Raw genomic sequence first — 15,743 nt, forward strand, 5'->3', positions numbered from 1 at the left:
CTCTGGGCATCCCTGCCTGCCCGGAGTGGCCCGGGGAGCAGCCAGCCAGGTGGGTGGGGCAGGCCTGGGGCTCCGCTGAGGAGCTGGGGCCTGAGGAGCTATGGCCGGCCGGCAACCCTGGCCCCTCACCCTGTCCCCAGCGGTGCACTGCGCCGCCAGCCCCAGCACCTGGGCACCCAGTCTGAGACCCGCGACGAGCGGGCCGGGCCGGGGCTGGGGTGTGGCGCCAGCCCCCCTGGCACGGTGGTCCTAGGGAGGAGGCTGAGCAGGTGTGGGCCAGCAGGAGAGAGCGCAGGCCGCTCACAGCCCCGCCAGGCCGCCCCCCGCAGAGGTGACCCTCAGAAATGGTGCGGGGCCCCGTGTGGGCCGAGGGTGGCTGGGAGTCAGCCCGCGTCTCCATGCTTCTTGATGGGCAGCTATTCCTGAGCCGCGCCCCGCTGCTATGGCCTCCGGCAGCGGACCGTCTGTGCCCAGAGGGGGACCTCAGGACGGGGCTGGAGCGGGGCGTGATGGCAGGAGCTCCTGGCTGTGCAGGGCTCTGCGGCAGGCACCCGGCCAGGCTTCGGCCGGGCGGTAGGCAGGGCAGGGGTCAGGCACAGATGGGCCTTGCGGGTCCTACCCGGGCAGCCTTCTCCCCATCAGGCGCTGTGACCCCGGGGCCAGGCCGAGCTTCCAAGGCCCCCACGGGTAGGAGAGGGATTGGTAGGAGGAGGCAGGGCCCAGCCTGGCTGGCCTGGGGGCTGACCCATGGGCAGTCTCCCTCTACACAGCTGCAGCCCGCCATCTGTGGGGTACACTGCCTGAGGGACCACACCCTTCCAGAGATGAAATGGGCCTACAGGGCCCCAGGTGGTACACAGGGGTGCGCACAGGGGGTGAGGCCAGCCCTCTGCCTCAGGGGACACAGGAGAGGGGAAGGGGCAACCCCTTGGCTGGGGGGGTGAGGTCCCTGCCTACCCTTATCCTGAATCTGGGGCCCTGAGCCAGTGCTGAGTCAACTCCCTGGCTGCAGAGTGAACTCAACCCCAGCAGGAAAATGTAAGCCCACCCAACCCTCACCAAGCCCAAAGGCAGAAGAGGCCCCAGGGAGGGTCCCTGCCTCAGCCTCCCCCAGGCCCTGGCTGGCCAGGATTCCCAGGGAGCACCCAATTGCCCAGGGACTGTCCCCTGAGGGGCCAGCGGTGCCCGCCTCCACTCTCCCTCGGTGGCCACGTGAGACCCCCTCCTCCTGGCCTCTGTTTAGGTGGGGCAGCCCCTTGGCCTCCCCACCCAAGGCTCCATCCTCCCCCTCAGAGCTGAAAGGAGCCACCACAGCCCTGTGTGTACCATGCTGGACAGTCAGCATATGTCACACAGGGTGAGGCCACTTCAGCTGAACAGAGGCCCAGGATCCACACGACTTGTCCAAGTTCACACGCCTTACAGGGCAGGGGGGACAGAGAGTTTGTGCTGACTGCACTGACTGCCCCTTGTTCCCAGGCCCACAAGGCCAGAGTCACACGTACAGAGGACAGGCAGGCTGAGACCCCCGACAGGCCCGAGCAGACGCCAGACACACCCAGGGACACACACAGCTCTCTCCCTGTGGCCACAAGTAACTGATTCCCATCCGGACAGAGTAGGGCCGGGTCTTGGGCCCCAGGGCAATGCTGCCTGGCCTGAGAGAAGACACCAGGGCAGGAGGGGTGAGACCCAAGCCCCAGTGTCCCCACCTAAAGGACAGGGCTGTGCCCCGTCATGCCATGGGCTCGAGAGATGGGAGTCTGCCAGGGCCTCTTCCCGGCAGTGATGTGTGTGTCCGTCTGACCGTCTGCTGGAAGGCCGCCCGGCTGCAGCCCAGCTAATGGAACTGCCAGGCATGAGTTGTCCCGCTGGGCAGGCTCACCGGGCCCTGCCGGCTGTGCATATCCCTGAGTGAGCCCAGGAATACGTAGCGTGCTCTGTGTGTGCACCTGTGTGTGTCTGCATCCTGTTGTGCACATCCCGGCACGTGGGGCTGAGTGGGTGCATGTGTATGGGCGTGTTCCCAAGCATTTGTGTGTGTGTGTGTGTGTGCGTGTGCGTGTGCCCGTCTCTGAGTGCACGAGGACATATCCAAGTAGACCTGTGTCTGTGTATTGGTGTCAGTGTGTGACATCTCATCTACAAGTGTTTGTGTGTCTGTGTGTTTCTGTGTCTGTGTCAAGTCTGTGTGTCTGTGTGGTCCTCCTGTTTTAGCCCGGCCCCCCTCTGCCCCAGGAAAAGTTGTGTGTGTTTCATCTGCCCCAGCACCACCTGCACCGTTCCAGAGCGGCCCCCAGGAATGTGCTGGCCCCGGCTCCTCACCCCAACCCAGCAGGACCCGCACTCCCCAAGGGGCCCTTCCTCAGGTCTACGCCATGCTGGGCCTCGGGTAACCCCCTACTTCCTCGGGAACAGAGCTCTCCCAGGCATCCCCACTCCCTGCCCACACCCCCAGACGTGCCCCGTTGCACACGTCTGCACGACACCCAAGCTGGAGCCCAGGGTGGCCCCTAAACCTCCCCAGTGGTCTCCCAAGTCCCCTCTGCCAGCTTCTGGAACATCCAGGACCCTTCTCCCCCATCACAACCCTGCCCCGGTCCAGCCCCCACTCTCTTGCGGGGCTCCTGACCTCCAGCACTGTGCCCCTAGGGACATTCCCCCCCCCCCCCGCCCCGCCACCTGGTAGTCAGCCCTGCTGCCCCCTGCCCCCAACCCCACTGAGCCTAACTTTCAGCGGCGTGAACCAGCTTCGGCTCTCTGACTCCGTCCGTCCTCTGCACACACACTACTGCTTTGCTTCGGTCCAGGACGCTGTTCCCTACTCCTGAAGTCCTAGCTTAGACCGTCCGCCCGGAGCCTTCCAGGACCCTTCCCCACCCACCTGCACCGTGGCACCATGCTAGCCCGCTGCGCACACCTCCAGACCAGGAGCCCCCAGGGCCGGGCTAGTGGGGTCAGGTCACACGCCGTGGCCTCCCTGGGTTCCTGCTGCCACTACACCCTCGCCCAGGGTGCCCGCTCCCCAGCTTGTGACTGAAATGTCTTGTCTCCGGATAAGACATCTTGGGAGGCAAGACTGCGGCGCGCAGGTCAAGTCCGGGAGTCTTGGCGCGGAGTCCGGGGACCGCCCCCCACCCCCGGGCAGGCGTCCAAAGTCAACACTCAGGACTCTGTTGGGGCGCGGGGCGGGGCCAATCTAGTGGCGGGGCGGGCCTGCTGCGGAGCCTGTGCCGGTGATCGGACTGGAGGTGGGACGTTGGCGGGGTCGGGACTGAGAGGCGGGGCCTTAGTGGGCGGGGCCTGGGTCAAGCCGGTTCCTGGCTGGACAGGGGCGTGGCGTGGCCACTAGGGGGCGGGGCCCGGAGGGCAGCAGCCAATGGGCTGAATGAGGCCGGCGGCACCGCCCGCGCTCACTCCGCAGTGGCTGGGCTCGGGTCGGGCTGGCGGGGGCGGGGTCCTGGCGGCGGAGGGGTTCGGGGCGCGGGCTCCACCCGCAGTCCGCGGCCTGCAGCCAGCGGCATCGCAGGGCAGCGGAGGCAGAGCGCTGCGCTCGTCCGCCCCGCTGGCCGCCCGCGCGGCGGAGCCGGGATCTGCGACTGGACGCGACGGGCTGCCGCCGGCCAGCACCTCCCGGCCGCCAAGATGTGCGACTGCTTCCACACGGTGCTGCCCACCTGGCCCGGAGCCCCCGGCAGCGGTGCGCCTCCTCCCCGCCTGCAGCCCGCTCCCCTCGGGGCGGGTGGGCTCCGCGCGGGGCGCGCGCCGGGCGGGTCCTGGGGCGCGCAGTGCGGGTGGGCTGCGGCGCCGGCCGGGGTGAGGGAGCCTCCGGGACCGGCTGTGGTCTTGAGCGCGTGTTTGCGCCTCGGGGGCTGCTCGGGTCTGTGCCTCCCTCCTCCTGCGTCTCGTCTCTTACCTGTCCCTGTCCCTCGGCCTCCCACCCCTCTCCATCCCTGCCGCTCACTTTGTTTCTCTGGGTCGCTGACTCGTCTCTACCACTCTGTCACTCCTCGCCTCTCTCTCTGTCACTCACTGTCCTGTCTGTCTCTCCCTCTCTGTCAACTGTACCCCCGCTGTAGCCCTCTGGGACGTGCGCTGTCCCTAGAGGCAGCCGCCTGGGGAGGGCCGCCCGTGTAAGTGGGGCATGACTGCCGTGGGTCACCAGGCGGTGGGAATCTGCCGCCAGGACTGCCCTCTGATCTGCTTTTGGGGAGAGCAGTCTGGCTGGACCAGGAGTTAGGATTGTTGGCCTTGGTCCAGGACTGCTAGGCTGGGCCGGGCTGGGTCCAGCGTGTGGCTGCTGTGTGCTGGCTCACTGGCTAGGTGGTGGCTGAGGTCTGGGGCTTGGTGAGGAGCCTGAGTGGGGTCAGAGCTCAGGCCACAGGGTCCCCCAGTTCTGAGCAAGGGTTGGGGGTTGCCCATGGGGCAGAACCCCTCCCTCTGCACCTCTGGCCGCAGAATGAGAACCAGGTGCTCTCTCTGTCTGTCATCTGTCTGTCCCTGCACTGGGCCTGGTTCCAGGGCCTGGGTGTCTCAGCATCGTGGAGGGCAGGGTGGGGTGGGGCAGGGACAGTCTTTCCAGCCCCAGGTCAGTAATGCTGCAGCCTGCCCACACCTAGGACACCTGGCCAGCTGCCGGCAAGGGGGGCTGGGGCCACACTGCATTAGCACAGGCGGAACCCCACTCCCTGGGGAAAGCAGAGATCGATGATGATGGCACTGCTGATGCAGAGGGGGTGGGGCTCCCCTTCAGCCGCAGCAGGAGCCCCCATGGTCCCTCCTGTGGCCCATTCATCAGGTTAGCACTGAAGCCCAGCTGACCTCCTGTTTTGGCCTCCCTTGTCCAGGTGGGAGCCCAAGGCACCCCGATTCTCCCTGGACAGCCAACGGGAGAACGATGGGTCCCCAGCCCCCTCCTCCTGACTGTGGCGGGCCTGGCCCACATCCTTGGGAATCTGCCGCGTCACAGGGACAGGAGCAGGGCCCAAAGGACTTGGGGCCGTTGCTCTGCCTCGCATCCCACAATGGCCTTCTCCTCACTCACCGGCCTCCTGGAGACTCCCAAGCTGCAGGGTCTCGGTCCATCTTATCCACCCTCCTGCCTTGCAGAGGCCTGTGCTGGGAGCACCTTCCCAGCTGAGGCCCTCATTCTTACTCTGACGTGTGGTTCTCTGGCCTCTGGGGCAGTTCCTCCTTGTGTCCAGCCTGCAAAACCATCCCCTCTTAGGGAACAAGATCAGTGGCTTTCATGGGGCATTGGCAGGAGACCTGGCCCTGGGGGGTTGTGTCCAACATGCAGATTCCCAGGCCCCCATCCTTCTGAGGAGGCCAGGGAACATGCATTCCTAATAAAGAGCCATGGGGATTCAGAGGCATTTTCCAGCTGCAATTCCCTCCTAGCAGGCCAGAGGTGGGCAGGCGCTCCCTGTCCCTCGTCTTTCTGCCCAGCCCACACCTGCCCTCCTGGACCAGCCCCTCCAGGTCCTCTGAAGACCCCTCCCACATCCTGTCGGTTCCCCAGACAGGGGCCGGCGGGGAGGGAGCCATGTCTGGTCCAGTCTGCACTCGGACGCTGCCCCCTGGTGGCTGTACTGGGAACCCACCAGCGCAGGATCCGCCTAGCCTCCCTGTGCCTGGCCAGTCTGGGCAGCACCCGCTCACCCCCACCCCGCTGCTGCCTTCCCAGGCGACCTCCCCCGTTCCCGCGGGGGAAGGGAGCTCCGCCCGGGCGCACCGCCTTCATGCAGGCACCACCCACTCCACCTGGAATGGGCCCTCCCTTCCTATCCCAGGGGCAGCTGGTTCCTTCCTGAGGCAGAGCGGGGTCCTAGGCAGCTGAGTTTCAGAGCAGTGAGGCAGAGCCCCGAACCAAAGTGGAGCCTCTCTGGCCTCCACAGGGGCCAGAGCAGCCATGCCACACGCTCTGATGCTGCCCTGCCCCACCAGGAAGGGGGCCCACAGGGGCAGGCACGGAGAAGGAGGCCTCAGAGGCCATCCTGGGTAGGCGTACCGACCCTCCTGACACTTTAATGAGGACGATTCTGAAAGCCACCGCTGGAGATAGCATATGTGTTCCTGACAACACCCCCACTTCTTCTCTTTGTGGAGAAACACTCTGGATAGCCTAGCTCCAGCCTCGGGAAGCGGGGTGGGGCCCAGGAGTGGATAGGAGGGTTCAGTGCCCCAAACCACCTGCCTCCCCCTGTGCGCCCACTCCACCTGGGGCTCATCATGGCCTTGCCCTTGTGAAGGCACGGCCTTCTCTCCCTCTGGCCAGTCTCTTCCATCCTGGGCCCAGCCAGGAACTGCCTCTTCCAGGAAGCCCCCTCGATTGCTCTCCTTCAAACTCCGGCCCTCTCTGTATCTTCTCTTGTGACTGCCTTTGCTGAAAGGCTGTGTTTCAGGTTCAGCCTGGGGCTGCTTTTCCTGGGAATGGGGAAGTGGAGGTGCCAGCGAGGAGAACCCCAGGGAGGTGGGGTGGGGCATGGACCATCTCGGGGCCCCCACTGCCCATTTCAGGGGTGAAAGGCCCAGATTTCCCCAGCTTGGCCCTCTGCCTGGACAGGGGCAGGAGGAGGCAGACCCTACGCTTAGGGCTAATGCGAAGCGGGGTTGCCTGTCCACCCACCCATCCGTCTGTGCATCCCAGGGGCCCTGCGCCTTAGATGTCCACAAATTGGGGAGCAGGGATTCACCAGCGTTCATTCATCAAAGGCGAGACAGGTAGGGCTGCTGCCATCAGTGCCACCTTGGTGACCAGGGAGGTCAGGGAGGGCTTCCAGGAGGAAGGGCTGCCTGATGTGGCATCGTGTGCAAGAGGCCTGGAGAGAATGTTGACTGGGGAGCAGCAAGTAGCTTAATAGGGTGGGTCTGGGGGTGGGGGTGGGGGTTAAGGGTAGAGAGGGGTAAGGACCATGCTGTTAGGAGGGAGGGCTATGTTCCAAGGGCACCCGGGAGCCTCAGAGGGTTTCAGGGCAGGTCCCATGGGAAGGGATAAGGCCCAGTAGGGCGGAGGAGGGGGCATCGGAGGAGCTGAGGCTGAGAGCGGGGAGGGTGGACGGGGAGCCTCAGCTGGCCACACACGAGAGCTGGCCACACTCCCCTGAACCCCCTCCCCATTCTAAGGGGAGCTGCCCCTTTTGGCCGGGGTCTGGTCACACCGGGTGCCTTCAGGGACATCTCTAGGCCCTGCCTGCCCGCCCTGCCTCTTCCTCCAGGTTTCCCTTTGTTTTTCTTCTTTTGGAGGCACAGGCAGCTGGGAGCTAAAGGTCCACCTCGCTGGGATAAATATTTAATAGTCAGAAGCACTTTCTAAAACGGAAAGATGGAGCTGGGCCCAGGAGGCCTGAGGGGCTGGGGCGGGGTGGGAGATGGCGTCCCACCGTGCCCACTTCTTGCCTGGTTCCTGCCCTGCGGGGAGCCGGAGGACCCGGTGTGTGTACCTGAGGGCGAGGGCCGGCGTGGGGCCCCTCCCCAGAGAGCCGGGTGGCAGAGGCTCGCCAGCGCCTCGCGCCCAGGGCTGCTGATGGAGCGGTAGGCGGAGCTGTGGCTCCCAGCCGCCAGCAGAGGCGGGCTTTCCACCTTCTTAGCGGCTTGAACCGCCAGGAGTCCCGGGAAGGTCCGAGGTGGGCTCCCCGCCCGGACACAGCACCGGATGTGGGTGTCCACTGCCGAGAGGATGGCCGAGGCTCAGAAAGGAGCGGGCCAGGACACCTGCGGTGGGGTCCTTATTTGGGCCTCCCTGTCACAACAGTGGGGGGACAGGCTCGCTCAGCCCTGTTGTCCCCTGGAGGGTCCACCCAGGTGCCGGTGTCGGCGTGGGCTGGAGGCCCCGGAGGTGAGGCCCCGCTGGGCCAGGTCAAGGCTACTTTGTTCGGGGCTCAAGCCTCCGGCTGGCTGCCCACCCCAGGGTGGGGGTCAGACCGCGGGCTGGTGCTCTGAGTGCCCCGCCCCTCCTACACCTCCCCCGACCCTGGCTGATGCCTTTGTTTCCCAGGAGCCGCCAGACCCTTCCAGGCGGGAAGAGGATGGCCTCCCACCAGGAACCTGACCGCAGGACCCCTCCAGGCGGCTCCCCCCGCACCCCCGCCACGGCAGGCCTTGCTCCTGGGTGGCAGAAGCACCTGTGGCTCCTCCGCGACACACCCCCTGAGAATGCCACGCTTGCCCGACCTCCTCGCCAGCTGACTCACTATCAGCTGCCCCTGGCCCCGCCCGCCCTTTCCCACAGTGACCCCAAGGAGGGGCCCGGAGTCCAGGAGGCTCTGAGCTGCGGCTGCCTGTGCAGTGGGGGTCGGCGGACACGTGCTGGACAGCGTGCATCCAGGCCTGGAGGTGTGGCAGCTCAGCAGCTGCCCTGGCCAGCGTCCCTTCAGCCGGCCCAGCATCTGCCTGGAGCCAGGGGACCGGCAGGTGGGGTCCCCGGGAGCCAAGGTGGGTGGACACGGCCTCCTCACGCAGAGCCCTTACCTGCCGGGGAGCCAGGTACACCCCTGCGGGACTGACGCCAGCCCAGGGGTGGGGTGAGGAGTGGCCCCTGACTCTCGCCGCTACCGGATCACAGTGGTCCCGACCCAGAGCCCCGTGCCAGCACCCCTTCCCTTCCCAGCCACTTCCCATCGCCCTGGAGCTGCCCGCGCACAGCACTGCAAGGGATGCTGGCGCTGGCCTCCTGAGGGAGCGAGTCCAGGGTCTGCGCAGGGGCGGGTCTCCGCCGGGGAGGGGCGGGTCTCCGCCGGGGAGGGGCGGGTCTCCGCCGGGGAGGGGCGGGTCTGCGCCGGGGCGGGGCGGGTGTTGGAGTCTGGAGAGGGCTCGTGGGGGTGGCGTCAGAGCACGGGGTGTCGGGGAGAGTGTGGCTGAGGCCTCCTCCAGCCAGTGGGCGGGGGGTCACAATGGTCCAGGGCCCAGTGGGTGGCCGCGGGGGAGGTGGTAGGGTTCAGGAGGACGGGGGACGGCTTGATGGGGACGGAGCGCCCAGGCTCTGGAGGGGACGAGGTGGGGTGAGCCTGCTCCGTGCCAGCGTCTCCCAGTTGAGTCAGCCGGCCCGGCCCTGCCCGGGGGTGGGGGCGGGGGGTTTGGGGGTGTCGGTAACAGTCTGGTGGGGTGTCCAGCAGTAAACAAGAAACTCCCAGGTGAGAACTGTGGGTGGTGGAGTAGGTGAGGTCACTGGCCAGCAGGCCTGGCCGGTTTTCCTGTCTCAGTGTGACTAGTTTTATGACTGTTAGGTTTTCAGGGGGGACAGGCCGGGAGGGCCCTGGGTGCTTTTCCTCACCCAGTTTTCCCAGCAGTGCCGGCTGCCTCGAGCTGGTGGAGCCCTCTGCCTACCCGGGAGCCCTCTTTGCAGCCAGGGGCCTTCCCCTGCTGTCACCCCACCTCAGGCCGCTCACAGGTTTCCCCTGTCCTGCTGGGGCCCCGGCCTCCCGGCAGCTGCTTTCGGTGCCTGGTGCCCTCAGGTGTGCAAGGAGCCCTCAGCTCTGTGGCCACCGTTGCAGGCCTGGTGTGTCTGGTGGGGGTGTAGATGCAGGTTCAGACTGACCCATTGCCGCCCTTGAACCCCAGCCTGGGCCCCTCAGCTGTGCCGGCCTGCTCCGACCTGCTCCGACCTGCTCGTGGGATGCAGGTGCCTGCAGCCAGCCGGACCCCACCCCACGGGGCCCTGAGGCACAGGGCGGGGCAGCCCCCAGCAGCAGCAGATCTGCAGATAGGCCAGCCCGGGGTCCTGGAGCTGGGAGGGGCCTTGGAGCCAGAATCCGCGTTCTCCCAGCCCACTCAGGGGTTCCCCCAGGGCAGGGGCTGGGAGTCCTGGGGGCAGAAGGGTGAGGTGACAGGAGGGGGCAGGCCAGGCAGGCGGGGTCTGGGGAGCGGGGGCGCTGGGCGGGGTCTTCGGGACGTGTTCCTCAGCTGCCGCTTAGATCCAGCGACTGGGCAGGGGGTGGTTAAAACTGCTGGTTCCGGGGACCCACTGCACGCAGCTCATCAGAGGCCCTGGAACTTTGAGAGGTGGGTCTTGGCTGAGAGGGCTAGAGGGTGGCCGGCGTCAGGCTGCCCTCGAGGGGCATGGGCAGGGGGGCAGTGGCCAAGGCCATGGGTGGGCTTGGTCTGGCCCTGCTCTGGCCTTTGTGGCCTTGGTTGTGGAAGGGGCTGGCTGTGCCCTGGGCAGTGGCCTCAGCAGAGCCTGAGGGGCCGTGCAGCACTGAGGTTCCAGATGGGGCAGTAGCCTGCGCCCATCCTGGGTCCCTCCTGGAAGGGCCTCCCTCCCCGCCTTGGGCTATGCCTCCACATCCCTCCCCTGCACCCCCAGCCCCACAGCCCTCAGCCTCTGTCCCAGGCTCATGCACAGCCTGCCGGGATGGTCCTGTGTGACATCTGAGTCTGTGCACACAGCTGGACTGGACTGGACCGGGGCCGTGGCAGTGACTCACGCACCCCGAGCTGGGCGGTGTCTCCTCCCCCAGGCAGCTGTTCGGCCTGGGGGAGGGGCGGGGCCTGGCCAAGCTGTGGGGGCCTGTAAGGGGACCCGCCCAGTCCCTCTGGTAGGCGGAGGGTGCTTGGCAGGCTCTGGGCCCCGCAGAGACGGGGGGCTGTGGGCGGGGCCGTGGAGGGCGGGGCCGTGGAGGGGAGGAGTAGGGAGTACGGCCAGAGGGGAGCTGCAAACCTAGGGTCTTCACCTCGGGGCAAGTTGGGAGGACGTCGGGCTTGGTAAAGGGCTGCGCTGTCTTCCGTACCCACCCTGTGCCCCGTGTCCCCTGCCTTCTTCCTGGGTTTAGCCCTGGGGCACCTGATCACCTCACCACCCAGCAGGTGGAGGTTGGGGGGTGGCATAGCTGGGCCGGGCATCTCCCTGACTGCCCTGCTTCAGCTCCAGCCGATGTTGGAGGGTGCCCAAGGGCACCAGCATGGCCATTTCAGTCCAGGACAGGCAGATCCCCGAAGCTGGACTGTGTGGCCTGCAGGGGGTCCTCAGAAGATGGCCGTTTGGTGCACTGGGAACCCTGGGGGGTGGTGGGAGGGCGCTTCAGACACGCTTACCTGCGGGTGCCAGGTGGGCGGTGGGGGCCCGTGGTGGTGGGCCGCCCTGTCACAGGGTCACACTGTGCTGGGCATCTAGGTGCTGGCCTTTCAGCCCAGAGAGAAAGAGACTCGGGCCCGCTGGTCCTGTTGGAGTGGACAGGAGGTGGGGACGCTCCTTTGGGCTGCCGGGCCCATGGAGGTGGTGGACTGGCGTGCCTGCTGCAGGTCTCAGTGTCTCCAGGTGCAGGAGGAGAAGCTCCGGGCCCACCTGCTGCCCCTCCCAGCCCTCGAGGCCCCGCTGCACCCTCAGGCTGGGCGGGACTCACCTTCCCTTCCTCTGCCCACCTATGCCCAGCACTAGCATGCACCTACTGGGTGCCGGGCTCTGAACGTTTGTGAGACTGTTCTAGGGACCAGGGACCAGGCAGTGGCCAGAGGTGATGACAGGGTGGCCAAGCTGGACCGTGAGATGGTGGAGGAAACTGCATGTGGAAAGGACAGAGGTGGGGGGAGAGAGTGCTCTGGAGCTCAGCTCCGAAGGTCTGGGGCCCAGGCGGCAGCAGCGCAGACCGCGGAGGCTGCCGATATTGGTGGGCCAGGCAGACTGACAGGCCGGAGAGGGCGCTGGGAAAACCTCCTGGTTGCAGCTGGGGCTGCAGTGGCAGTGGCTGCGGGGTGGGTGAGGAGTCCTGGTCCCCAGGCCCGGGCGGGCCGAGGCTGGTTCCCGGGCCTTTCCGAAGCCTTGGAGCCAGAGCAGGAGCCCGGGGTGCCTCCCTGTGCGGCAGGCTTATCTTGAGAAATGCTGGGGAGGCGGGGCGGGCCCTCGGCTGCCCGTGGGTGTTGCTTCAGAAAGTCTGACCGTCTCGTGACGAGTCAGCTGAGCTCGGCACTTTCCTCGTGGGGTTCCAGGATGGGGTGAGGCCCCTGTGGGCACCGGGCTCGGAGCCCGAGGGCAGCATCCCCCCCGAGGAGGGAGCCTACATCCGGGGCTCCCACTCCCTCGGCTCCCTGGACCTGCGGGGGCCTCAGCTGAGGCTGTGCACACACACCCAGCACAGGCACGAACACCCCGTGAGCAGACACCCTCGTGCTCGTAAACACGCGCGCGTGCACCCAAGGCTGGACGCGCAGGCCACTATCTAGGGCCCCCTTGTTCGCAGCTCCCCCCCCCACCGCTCTCACAGGCCCCCCAGTCCCACCGCTGCCCTCGTGACACACCAACTTGCGCCCACACCCGGCCCCACTTGGAGGCTGGAGCTGGGCCCTGGCAGCGGCCAGTTTGGATGCAAACTTGGGTTCTGTTTAAGCAAAACCGCCACACCCACGAATGGCCCTGCTCTGGGCCCCCTAAGAAGCCCCTCTTGGCTGGCGGCTGGCGGGAGAGGCCTCAACTCAGTCCGAGCCCCAGAGGGCAAGGTAAGTATGGGGAAGCCATCCAGGCCAACGCCCCCTTTCTGCCTCCCCCTCCAGCTGGTCCCCCTCAGCCAGCGTTGCACACCTCCTCGGCTCTGCCAACCTCCGAAGACCCACTTCCTGGAGGTCCCACCCCAGAATATTACAGTTCCCGGGAGTGAAGCTTTGCAGCTGACGTGGTGCCAACCCCCACCCCCACCCAAGTCCCCCGGTAGGTAGTGTTTGAGGCCACGGAAGAGTTAGGGTGAAGGGCTGGATGGACACGTAGCCCAGCCAGGGTGCTGGGGCCACAGCAGGGCCTGGAGCCTCGAGGAGGGGGGGGGCATCTGGCGAAGTACCGGGTGCCGGCAGCAGGACCTGCCGGGCCTGGCTCAGCATGGCACCTCCACATCCTTCTCTGTAAAGTGGGGCCTTGGTGACCTCGTTTTATTAGTCATTACTCGAGGCGACTGCCGGGTCTGGGCTATCGGGGGGCCAGGGCCAGGCCAGGCAGGCTGCTGGGACACCTCCCATGCACTCCGGGGGTGAGGCGCTCAGGACACGGGGACCAGCAGGACAGTACTCCGGGGGGTACTTGAGTGCCTCCTGTCCCCTCTCCGGGGCTTGTGTGAGGCTGGCAGGGCTGCTGGCGGCCTTGCCCTGTGGCAGGCAGGATTTCCTCCTTTCTGTTTGTGCATCTCTGGGCCAGGCTCCAGCCAGCCTGGGGTTCTGCCCTAAGGGTGCAGAAGGACCCGGAGCTTAAAACCACAGCCGGGCATCTTCCCAGTGGTCTGACCTTGGGAGAGGCCTGTCCCCACCTCCCTGAACTCCGCTTTTTCTTCCTACCTTGGATGTAGGGCTGTTGCACCCGAGGGGGGTGCTGGAAGGGTAGGACTGGGCCGGGTGGGGGCCCAGAGGCCGGGGTGGTGGTCCAGCTGGAGCAGGGCTGGCTGAGCCTCCCCTGCTCCCAGGTTCCCGGCTGTTAACGCCTTTCCTCACCCCTGCCCTGGAGCGGATCTGGGGGTACGGCTTCTCAGGGCCCGGGCGTCCCCGCCCGAATTCGGGGCCTTCCACCGCATCCCCCCGGCACACAGCGCCCAGCCCAAGGCCCCGCTGGCTGGCCCGACCGCACACCCGCTCGGGGTCCCCTCCTCCAGCAGCCGCGGTCCAGAGCCTTCCCAGGTCTGGGCGGGCCGCCGCCCTCGCCCCCAGGGACTCGCGTGCCTGCCCCGCGCGGAGATCGGTCCGGGCCTTGCTCTGCTGTGACTCAGAGAAGGCTAGGGGCCCAGGGGAGGCCGGGCTGCCTTTCTGGGCGCGTCCGCGCAGCTCCGCAGACCTCCCCGCCCCTCTGCCGGCTGCCCCAGCCCCGAGCCCAGGCCGGCAGGGACGCTCCGACGCCCCGAGCCGGGCACAGGGCGGGAGAGGCAGCCCCGCGACGACCGGTCCCGGGGTGGCCGGGGTGGGAGCGCGGCCACCCTGGGCTCCGCCCGCCGCGTCTAGTCCCCGCGCCGCCCCGCGGGCTGAGCCACCTCAGGCCACTGGCTTCCCCTCCCCCAGCCTCAGATTCCTCGTTGCTCACCCACAGCGCGCCCACTTTGGGGCTGGGGGTGAGGGTCCCGGCGGAACTGGAAGGGAAACTGCGGCCGGAGAGAGTGGGGTGAGCTGCCCCTGCCCTTGGCTTCCGCGCAGGGCAGCGGACTCGGTGGGGAACAGGCTCTGATCTCCACCGCTCCTGGGACTCGCTCTCCCCCCACCCCTCCGCCTGCTCCACAACCTCCTCTCCGTGCCCCCACCCCAACTCCCCGCGATCCCTCTGGGCTTCTGGGTGGGCAGCGTAGCCCTCTGACATCCATGGGGAAATCAAGGCTCAGAGCAGGCACAGACTTGCTCAGGGTCACACAGTAAATTGGCCAGAGAGTAGCAGCCGAACCCTCACTCCTGCCAGGACTGGGCTTCCCCTGTGTGTTCCATGGGGACAAGGACGTGCCGGGTGCCCATGCCGGCTGCCCGGCCTGTGGGACAGGGATTCCCTCCCGGCTCTGAGCCCTGCTGGCTGCGGTGGGTTGGGAGTGGGCACGCATGTCCCCTCCTCACCAGCAGTGCGGTCACAGCCACCGAGGGTGTGGCTAAGCCCAGGGCCACACCTAGTGTGAGATCCTGGGCTGCTCCTCCTGGAACGCCGAGTACAATTCCGGGGGCGCTGGACCCCGAGTTGCTTGTGGACCGGGTTTAATGAAGGGCTTTGGTTGTTGAATCATCACAGGACTATTTACGTAGCCTGTCTCTCCTTGTGTGGTGCTCGCAGCGTTGTTTCTGTAGGAATATATCCAATTCCTCTACATTTTCAGATCTATTGGCATAAAGTTGATAATTTCCTCATTTCAATTTTATGTAGAATTTAAACATTTTGGGGGAAAGGTACAAATCATATGTGTGTAGCTGGATGCATTTTCCCAAAGTGGACACGCTGGAGTAAGAGTACCCCTAACCCCCACCAGAGGCCTTTTCCCCGCTGGTCTGCCCGCTCCCAAAGGACTTCCAACACCAGTGCACCTGCGAACTGCGTGCAGCCGGTTCTGTTTGAGCTCTTTATGTCTAGCTTTATTGCAGCACTAAGTTTGTGAAATTCACCCACACTGTCTGTGGACGCAGTTCATTGGACAGAGACTCCCAAGTTTCTTTCGTTCTACTGGGTTTTTTGGCCGTGCTGCACATCATGTGGGATCTTACTTCCCGACCAGGGGTTGAACCCGTGTTCCCTGCGTTGGATTCTTAACCAATATGCCACCAGGGAAGTCCCTAATTTAATAATTTTAACAATCAGTTGTTTGCTTTAGGACTAGTGCTGTCTGTGTCCTGGTTAAGAATTGTTTCCCTATCTCCAGTGTCACTTCTGTTTATCTTCTGGAAACTGGATCGTTAAACTTTGGATCTGCAATCCACATGAAATTAATACTTCCTGGGGCTGACCTAGGGGTCGAGATCAATATTATTCCTTGTGAATTTCCAGGGGACCCCACACTGCTGACTGAAAAGATCATTACTTTCCCACAGCCTTATATCTTGAGTCTGGTTCCGGGACCTTTGTTTTGTGCCATTGGTTTTATTAATAATTTGCATTTCCCTGACGACTAAAGAAGTTGACCATCTTTTCCGTGCTTACTGGTACATCTTTTGTGAAGTGTCTGTTTAAATCGTTTGCCCACTTTTAATTGAGGTCGTTTTCTTTGGTCTTTTTCTATTGATTTGCAGAATTCTTCTGGATGCAAGTTTTTTTGTCAGATACATTGAATCGCCTTTTCATTTTCTAAAGAATGTCTTTCAAGACTAGAAGTATTTAA

At 65.3% G+C, this 15,743-nt stretch overlaps 1 protein-coding gene across 1 annotated transcript in view; it reads left to right on the forward strand.

Moving 5' to 3' along the window:
- Nucleotides 1-3,546: 3,546 nt before the first annotated feature.
- Nucleotides 3,547-15,743, forward strand: part of AHNAK2 (AHNAK nucleoprotein 2) — a 34,290-nt gene continuing 22,093 nt past the window's right edge. The window contains exon 1 of the mRNA XM_067027630.1: nt 3,547-3,700. Coding sequence (XP_066883731.1) covers nt 3,646-3,700 — 55 coding nt within the window. The 5' untranslated portion in view covers nt 3,547-3,645. The remainder of the gene's footprint in view (nt 3,701-15,743) is intronic.

The sequence above is a fragment of the Kogia breviceps genome, chromosome 3 (genome assembly GCF_026419965.1).
Source record: "Kogia breviceps isolate mKogBre1 chromosome 3, mKogBre1 haplotype 1, whole genome shotgun sequence".
Classification (NCBI taxonomy): Eukaryota; Metazoa; Chordata; class Mammalia; order Artiodactyla; family Physeteridae; genus Kogia; species Kogia breviceps.